Source organism: Monodon monoceros, unplaced genomic scaffold, assembly GCF_005190385.1.
Source record: "Monodon monoceros isolate NGI ecotype Baffin Bay Population unplaced genomic scaffold, NGI_Narwhal_1 Super_Scaffold_18, whole genome shotgun sequence".
NCBI classification, from domain to species: domain Eukaryota; kingdom Metazoa; phylum Chordata; class Mammalia; order Artiodactyla; family Monodontidae; genus Monodon; species Monodon monoceros.
Window position 1 is genome coordinate 71,426,454 of NW_021703774.1, and position 10,138 is coordinate 71,436,591.

General features: G+C 41.1%; 1 protein-coding gene across 1 annotated transcript; it reads right to left on the minus strand.

Annotated features, from left to right (window-relative positions):
- Nucleotides 1–925: 925 nt before the first annotated feature.
- On the minus strand, nt 926–1,223 carry LOC114898317 (late cornified envelope-like proline-rich protein 1). Its single transcript, XM_029227602.1, is given in 2 exon segments — nt 926–1,049; nt 1,051–1,223. Coding segments are annotated over 2 exon segments (297 nt in total).
- Nucleotides 1,224–10,138: the final 8,915 nt, after the last annotated feature.

Sequence of the window (10,138 nt, forward strand, 5' to 3'; positions counted from 1 at the left end):
AGCCAACTGACATTGGTGTAATCCACAAACTCCTCTTTATTTCTTATTTTTTAGAAGAATTCTTAGCTGTGCTTACTGGTATGAGTTAGAACCTGATTATTGCACTCAGGAGATTTACAGCCTGATGAGGAAGTGAAGCACAAGGCAGTCAAGTTCAGGTGTGTTGTGTCACACATGGGCAGGTACAGCGTGCTCCCCTCACTGTGTCCCAGCAAACCAGGCACTTGGCATTTGTTAACTCCTTAAGCCACACAACCACCAGGTAACACCAATACTATTAGTATCCTCATTCCTTTTACAGAGAGAAGGAAACTAGGGCTCAGAGAAGGTAACCAACTGGCTTAAGGTCACAAAATTTTGGGGAGCAGAGCTAGAGTTTAAACCCATGAAGCCTATTTTCAGAGTGTTCTGCCCAAGCATTATGCAATGGGACTAATAGCCAAGGGTAGAATTCTTTCCCTGAGTCTTTGTGGAACTTTCCCCAGCGTCATTCCTGTTTCCCCTCACACACTCTTCCTCCCTTGTGCTCATTGGGTTCCCGGGGTTAGCCACTTCAATAGCCATGTTTATTGCTCTCTCAGGCTGTGCCCTAGCAGGAGTGCATTCCCTGGGTGCACCTCTCAGAAGATGCCACGTCCCTCTATGCAGTAGGTGGGGTTAGAGACCTGGCCATCTTCCAAGGTTGTTGAGTGTGGAGGGCCAGGGTCCTAGCCTCACACTCAGGGCGTTGCTTCGTGGTGATATAATGCTGGAAAACAAGAAACAAACCAAAAACTACCAAGAAACCAGGAGAAGAAAGTCTTGCACAGCAGAGGAACACATTTACTTGTCAGTTCATGGCTTCAGCTCTCAGCCCCATAATGGTGAATATGGTGGAGATGGTGGAGATGGTGGATGTAGTGGGCTGGGTAGTGCCCTTGGTGCCTCACTCTGGGGGTGGGCAGGGCTGTGGGCATTTAGGAGGACAGAGCTTGGGACATGGCTTGGGAGGACAGGGAGCTGGGCAGGGGCATGGTGGAGGACACAGTGGGGGGCATGTGGGACATGGGACACTTTGGTGGTGCTGGGCACTTTTCCTGTGGGCACTTTTCAGAGCACCGTTGCAGCAGCTTCTTTAAACAGCTGGGCTGGCATTTAGTCTCACACCTTTGTTCACACCTGGGATCACATTGCTTGGGCTCATTCTTGGGTTCACTAGGTTTGTTTTTATCATCACTCGACATTCCTTCTTGATTTTCTGAGACCTGCAAAGAAATACGTGACAGGTTATGTGTGAGAGACCACATTGCAAGGTGGGAGAGGACCAGTACAGCCTTCCCACACACACCTCCTGCCCTGCCCATTCTTGTTCTTAAGAAAGCCTTTCCTGGGATGTGTTCAGGCTCTAGAATAAATTCTCATCTAAGGCCTGTCCTCTTGTCCTTGCAGTGCATTGGTGACAACGTTTCTTGATCTCTCCACCGTTGCTATGCGTTCTTTTCACTTATTCTTGTCTCCATTCCATAGCCCCTAGCAGGAGTTCTTAACCTTAGGGTCCTTGGACTGCCCCCCAACCCAACCATATTTAACCATATATTTATCAATATAATTGGTATCTTCTGTAACCCCATGTATTTTATTTCATTCATTTTAAAACATTATTCTGAAGAGTGCCTAAGCTTGATTGGACTTCTAAATGCATCCATGGCACGACAACAGTTTTCAAGAACTCCTGTAAGGGCACCTCCCTATCCCTCTGGAGATGGAATGGGAGGATATGTTAGTGGGCTTGGGGGCCTATGACACTTCTTCCAATTCTATGTCTTGCCTAAGCCCTCAAAACCTTGAGAACTGCTTTTGTCACTTGAGGACTGAGCATGGAAAAGAGTTGAATTCCTACCATGGCTGGGCTCCCATGGACCACTCTAGGAACTCCTCCACCTGGTGATTAGGGTAAGGAAAGAAGTTAAGAGAAGAGGAGATAAACTGGGAAATTCTAGTTTCTCTGAAAATATGAATGTTGGAGCCACAAACTATGATTTTAGGGAGTAAATCCTTTTCCCCTCTGTTGAGTTTTGCCCTGAGCTAGGTCTTCCTCTATAGACTGTTTGACTTCTGGATATGGACAGGACTTTTTAGTCCCTGACAATACTTGCAAGTTGGATCTAATTGGCACATCTTTGATTTCCTTTAACAATATAAAAATAAAATTTTAAAAATCTAATTTTGTTTTAAAGTCAGTATGGCTCTCTGGAGAGACAGATCATTACATTGAACTCCAAAATGGTTAAGAATTACTCTTTCAAATGAGGTGTAGCTAGATCCTGCTACTGAAAATGAGAGGAAACTTTCACCAAATATAGCCATCATTTCAACCCTGCTCAATGCCTGGGGTGCTGTGGGTCATCCCCCAGAAAGGGGAGGTAAAGGAGGGGGCATTTCCAGTTGTCCACATGCAACTCACCCCTTTGTGTTGGTATTGAACTTGACAAGTAGTTGAGTGAGGTGGATGTTATGGCTGTGCCCGGGAAGGTGGATTTTCCCCTCTGGTTCTTCTGCCCAGCTCTGAGGAAGACAGAGTGGGGGGAAGGGGGAGCCCCACTTGTGACCTCATCACTGCATCATCAAGTCGCAATTGTTGTGTGACTCCAGAGCTTCCAGCTCAACTCAAGCCCTTGAACAGAAGAATAGGCTATGATTAATACCCCCTTTGCTGTCCCGTCCTCCCCCAGGTCCCTCAAAATTCATGCTGGCAAAATCAGGCTACCATGAAGGGAACTAAACTCTAAGGATAGGGAGGCTCATTGTTGCTAGGAGCAGAAAAGCTCTGTTTACACCTGATCTCTCTTTCCTCCCCTAGTCTCCCAAATTTTAACTCCTTTGAACTTGCCTGCTCTTCATCTTTCTAGGAGAGCTCCCCTGATTGATCACAGCCATTTTGACGCTCCTGTCCCCGCTATGTTTTTTAAAATTAATCAATTAATGAATTAGTTAATTAATTTTTGGCTGTGTTGGGCCTTCGTTGCTATGTGCAGGTTTTCTCTAGTTTCAGTGAGCGGGGGCTACTGTTTGTAGCAGTGTGCGGGTTTCTCATTGCAGTGGCTTCTCTTGTTGCAGGGCATGAGCTCTAGGCACACAGGTTCCGCAGCTACTGTTGTGGCACACAGGCTTATTTGCTCTGTGGCATGTGGGATCTTCCTGGACCAGGTCTCGAACCCGTGTTCCCTGCGTTGGCAGGTGGATTCTTAACCACTGTGCCACCAGGGAAGTCACCCCACTATGTTTTTAACATGAGATTCTGAAACCTCTTTTTACCACTCCACACTCCCTGGCTCAAATCAAAAGATTATTTTAGCTCTTTTTCTCAACGACTCTGCCTAAAATTCACTGTTTGTTGGATTCTGTGATTGTTTTTTTCAATCAGGGTGTGGCCAACCCTTGATATCTAAGGTAGATGCTGCTTATTCCTAAGAAATTGAGTTTGATGCTCCTGACCAGTCCTGACCTGTTGGGCTAACCCCAGATTTTGCCTTAGAGTAGAAAGGTCTGCCTCTGTGAAAGTTCCTTCCTTGTTTTTTCAAAGGCCTGGCCAGTGGGTCTTTGTGGTTGCAATAGGGGTGTGTCTGAGGTGGTAATAGGAGTGGAAAGTCAATTGGGCCTCAGAGACACATGGTGCCTTGAACTCTGGTCCAAGACATTCATCTTGGCAGTCATTCACTGCTGAATCATGAGTGACTTTTGGTTAAAATTGTGATATGATCATGTCTAAGGTGTTGTAAGAGCTGTGACAAAGTAAGAGAGTGGCATGGACATATATACACTACCAAATGTAAAATAGATAGCTAGTGGGAAGCAGCTGCATAGCACAGGGAGATCAGCTCGGTGGTTTGTGACCACCGAGAGTGGTGGGATAGGGAGGGTGGGAGGGAGGGAGATGCAAGAGGGAAGAGACATGGGAACATATGTATATGTATAACTGATTCACTTTGTTATAAAGCAGAAATTAACACACCATTGTAAAGCAATTATACTCCAATAAAGATGTTAAAAAAAAAGTGCAGGATGGTTTGAAGGATGGAGTGATGGAGTGTAAGTTGAACTAAGCTGTTCAAAGAAATTATAAAAATATCCAAGTCTGAAGAAGGCAGTGGCGGTGGGAGAAAGAGGGTACCAATGAGAGAAACATCATCAGAGAAGCAAATTTATGGTATCTGGTTAGTGGAAAGTTAAGAAGAAAATTAAGAACTCAGAGGACTCCCAGGTGCTATTGTTATTGGGCACTGAGGAAACAGAACAGGTTTGTGTTAGAAGAAGAGGAGTTTGAGTCTGAGAATTTTGTGTTTTCAGTGAAGCATCTTGAATGGTTATTAGAAAGATGGATCCTTGTGCTGCTGGGCAGACCTGAGATCCTGAGTTCACTTCAGCCCAACACATGTTTATGAGTGGATGAGAGTGAGCTGGTCCAGAGAGAGAGGACTGGGGGAGAGAAGAGAAAAGGTAATGGGGAGGATGGGGTATCCCAATGCAGGGTTTATTTGGTATTCACAGTGGATAAAGAATGTCATAAAATCCAAATGAACCTAAATGAAAGGTGACAGTAACCAGAACTGACCTCCCTGTCCCTGGGATAATTGGTGTTAGATCCATTGTCTTAGTGCAGCCCAATTCCCTCATTTTCTTCCTTCCGTCATTTTATTCAAGAGCACTATCTCTTCAAAGCTGTTGAAAAGCAGTTCTTACACTCATTTCAGGAGTCCCAGATCCACCTGCTGTTCTGCTCTGGACCGAAGTTAGCAATCTGGTTACGGAGAAGGTAGTCATTTGTGACAGTGATGTCAAAGGATGTAGTGATTTCTACTGACTGTTGTCTGGCTGTTTTCATCTTTCTCTCTCTCCTTTCTCCCCTCTCCTATTTCTTGCTTAAGAAATTCACACTAAGTGAAAGTCTACCACTCATTGGACTGTCAACAGGACAGCGTCTTTAAAACCCTTCTTTAAAGGGTTACATTTAGTAACAGCTATCCAGTTATGTTTGGCTTAGGATTTGGTTGGCAGCTAGCTGGCAGCAAGGCACGACTGAGATGAAACACAGAACAGGCTGCTTGAGTGGCTGGGTCTCAGAAGAATAGAGACTGGAAGGGGAGAGGAGTGGGTGTCACAGCCCCCAGGTTGAGAGAGAGGGCTCTGGAGTCAGATCCCCGGGTTCAAGTCCTGCCTTTATCCTTTACTTACTAAATGACCCCTAGTACCTGACTTAAACTTTCTAAGTTTCAATTCCTTCAACAGTAAATGTGATAATAATAGCACCCATTTTAAGATAATATGTAATTTATATTGAGTGCTTATAAGATGCCAGGGATGTTTCTAAGTGCAAAGCCTACACTTCCATCCATCCTCCTGTCTCACTGTGCTTGTAGGTTGTTGTGAAGACTGAATGAGATTCTATGTTTGAACAGCCCCCAATAAATGTTCACTATACATATGAGTTATTATTTTTCATTGCTTTCCTGGCTTTGTCTTCTCTTGACTTGTAGGATCTCTCTCTGCCTCTGTCTTCGAACTATCTCTCTTACCTCCTGATCTTGGCCCTGAAATCCCACTTCTCCATATCATTTTTGCGTGCCTTCCAGCCAAAGTTCCTGGTGGTCTAATCCAGGAAGATTAGATATTTCAATACTAGCTGTTAATGGATGATTTCATTTTTGAGTAAGGAGAGTTGATATAAATGTTATTGAAAAAAGAAAGTACTTTAAGCATTCACTAAGGCCCAAAAAGTCAGTGAACCATTCAGTGGTTTCCCCTTGTGAAACTGCAGGTCCTGTAGTTCTGTATATTTTATGAGGCCAGGGAATTCTATGTGTCAGAAGTTTTAACCTCACTTGCATTCCCGTTCTCTGCTTTTTAGGTGAAGTCGTTTTTTTTTTCCTGCCTTTTTCTGTGTCTCTGTGTGATTCTTGTTGAATAAGCAGGACTCATAGGATAAAGTCAGAAAAAAACTCTATTCCTTCCATTGGTGCCTCTTCAAACACTCTCTGTGGGGCTGGCTCTTTCCTTCCTCTTGGGATGTAATCTCTAGCAGATGCCATTGACTTTTAGGATCCTGCTTAGACAATAAGGAGTTCTTCCAAGAAGAAGATATAACAATTGTAAATATTTATGCACCCAACTTAGGAGCACCTCAATACATAAGGCTAATGCTAACAGCCATAAAAGGGGAATTCGATACAAACACAATAATAGTAGGGGATTTTAACAACCCACTTTCACCAATGGGCAGAATAGCCAAAATGAAAATAAATAAGAAAACACAAGCTTTAAATGACACATTTAACAAAATGGACTTAATTGATATTTATAGGACATTCCATCCAAAAACAACAGAATACACTTTCTACTAGGGTTCTCATGGAACATTCTCCAGGATAGATCATATCCTGGGTCATAAAACAAGTCTTGGTAAATTTAAGAAAATTGAAATCCTATCAAATATCTTTTCTGACCACAACACTATGAGACTAGATATCAATTACAGGAAAAAAACCCCTGTAAAATATAGAAACACATGGAGGCTAAACAATACACTACTAAATAACGAAGAGATCACTGAAGATATCAAAGAGGAAATCAAAAAATACCTAGAAACAAGTAACAATGAAAACAGGATGGCCCAAAACATATGGGATGAAGCAAAAGCAGTTCTAAGAGGGAAGTTTATAGCAACACAATCCTACCTCAAGACACAAGAAACACCTCAAATAAACAACCTAACCTTACACCTAAAGCAATTAGAGAAAGAAGAACAAAAAAACGCTGAAGTTAGCAGAATGAAAGAAATCATAAAGATCAGATCAGAAATAAATGAAAAAGAAATGAAGGAAACAATAGCAAAGATCAGTAAAACTAAAAGCTAATTCTTTGAGAAGATAAACACAATTGATAAACCATTAGCCACACTCATCAAGAAAAAAAGGGAGAAGACCCAGATCAACATAATTAGAAATGAAAAAGGAGAAGTAACAACTGACACTGCAGAAATACAAAGGATCATGAGAGATTACTACAAGCAACTATATGCCAATAAAATGGACAACCTGGAAGAAATGGACACACTCTTAGAAAAGCACAGCCTTCTGAAACAGAACTAGGAAGAAATAGGAAATATAAACAGACCAAACACAAGCACTGAAATTGAAACTGTGACTAAAAGTCTTCCAACAAACAAAAGCCCAGGACCAGATGGCTTCACAGGCGAATTCTATCAAACATTTAGAGAAGAGCTAACACCTATCTTTCTCAAACTCTTCCAAAACATAGCAGAGGGAGGAACACTCCCAAATGCATTCTATGAGGCCACCATCACCCTGATACCAAAACCAGACAAGGATGTCACAAAGAAAGAAAACTATAGACCAATATCACTGATGAACATGCAAAAATTCTCAACAAAATACTAGCAAACAGAATCCCACAGCACATTAAAAGAATCATACACCATGATCAAGTGGGGTTTATCTCAGGAATGCAAGGATTCTTCAATACATGGAAATCAATAAATGTGAGAAACCATATTAACAGACTGAAGGAGAAAAAATATATGATCATCTCAATAGATGCAGAAAAAGCTTTTGACAAAATTCAACAGCCATTTATGATAAAAACGCCCCAGAAAGTGGGCACAGATGGAACTTACCTCAACATAATATATATATATATAATATAATAATTAATAATATAATATAATATATATAATATAATAATATAATATAATATAATAATATATATATACAAATCCTGCAGAAAGTAGGAGAGGGAACTTTCCTCAATAAAATAAAGGCCACATATGACAAACCCACAGCCAACCTCATTCTCAATGGTGAAAAACTGAAACCATTTCCACTGAGATCAGGAACAAGACAAGGTTGCCCACTCTCACCACTATTATTCAACATAGTTTTGGAAGTTTTAGCCACAGCAATCAGAGAAGAAAAAGAAATAAAAGGAATCCAAATCAGAAAAGAAGTAAAATTGTCACTGTTTGCAGATGACATGATAATATACATAGAGAATCCTTAAAATGTTACCAGAAAACTACTAGAGCTAATCAATGAATTTGGTAAAGTTGCAGGATACAAAATTAATGCACAGAAATCTCTTGCATTCCTATACACTAATGCTGGAAAACCTGAAAGAGAAATTAAGGACACATTCTCATTTACCACTGCAACAAAAAGAATAAAATACCTAGGAATAAACTTACCTAAGGAGGTAAAAGTCCTGTACTCTGAAAACGATAAAACATTGATGAAAATAATCAAAGATGACTCCAACAGATAGAGAGAAATGCCAGGTTCTTGGATTGGAAGAATCAATATTGTGAAAATGACTCTACCACCCAAAGCAATCTACAGCTTCAATGCAATCTCTATCAAATTACCAATGGCAGTTTTCACAGAAGTAGAACAAAAAATTGCACAATTTTTATGGAAGCACAAAAGACCCCGAATAGCTAAAGCAATCTTGAGAAAGAAACTCGGATCTGGAGGAATCAGTCTCCTGTCTTCAGACTATACTACAAAGCTACAGTAATCAAGGCAGTATGGTACTGGCACAAAAACAGAAATATAGATCAATGGAACAGGATAGAAAGCCCAGAGATAAACCCACACACACACGGTCACCTTATCTTTGATAAAGGAGGCAAGAATATACAGTGGAGAAAAGACAGTCTCTTCAATAAGTGGTGCTGGGCAAAGTGAACAGCTACATGTAAAAGAATGAAATTAGAACACTCCCTAACACCATACACAAAAATAAATTCAAAATGAGTTAAGACCTAAATGTAAGGCCAGTCCCAAAAAACTCTTAGAGGAAAACATAGGCAGAACACTCTATGACATAAATCACAGCAAGATCCTTTTAGACCCACCTCCTAGAGTAAGGGAAAAAAAAGACAAAAATAAACAAATGGGACCTAATGAAACTTGAAAGCTTTTGAACAGCAAGGGAAACCATAAGCAAGATGAAAAGACAACCCTTGGAATGGGGGAAATATTTGCAAATGAAGCAATGGACAAAGGATTAAATTAATCTCCAAAAAATTCAAGCAGCTCATGCCGGTCAATATCAAAAAAAACCCCAAACAACCCAATCCAAAGATGGGCAGAAGACCTAAATAGACATTTCTCCAAAGAAGATATACAGATTGCCAGCAAACACATGAAAGGATGCTTAACATCACCAATCATTACAGAAATGCAAAACAAAACTACAATAAGGTATCACACGGGTCAGGATGGCCATCATCAAAAATCTACAAACAATAAATGCTGGAGAGGGTGTGGAGAAAAGGGAACTCTCTTGCACTGTTGGTGGGAATGTGAATTGATACAGCCACTATGGACAACAGTATGGAGGTTCCTTAAAAAACTAAAAATAGAACTACCATACGACCCAGCAATACCACTACTGGGCATATGCCCTGACAAAACCATAATTCAAAAAGAGTCATGTACCACAATGTTCATTGCAGCACTATTTACAATGGTCAGGACATGGAAGCAACCTAAGTGCCCATTAAGAAATGAATGGATAAAGAAGATGTGAGACATGTATACAATGGAATATTACTCAGCCAGAAAAAGAAATGTAATTGAGTTATTTGTAGTGAGGTGGATGGACCTAGAGCCTGTCATACAGAGTGAAGTAAGTCAGAAAGAGAAAAACAAATACCGTATGCTAACACATGTATATGGAATGTAAAAAAAGAAAAAAGGGTTCTGAAGAACGTAGGGGCAGGACAGGAATAAAGACACAGACCTACTAGAGAAAGGACTTGAGGACATTGGAAGGGGAAGGGCAAGCTGGGATGAAGTGAGAGAGTGGCATGGACATATATACACTACCAAATGTAAAATAGATGGCTAGTGGGAAGCAGCCACATAGCACAGGGAGATCAGCTCAGTGCTTTGTGACCACCTGGAGGGGTGGGATAGGGAGGGTGGGAGGGAGACACAAGAGGGAGGGGATATGGTGATATATGTATACATATAGCTGATTCACTTTGTTGTACAGCAGCAACTAACACAACAATGTAAATCAATTATATTCCAATGAAGATGTTAAAAAAAAAAGGAGTTCTTTAGTTCCTGTTTTCATAAAC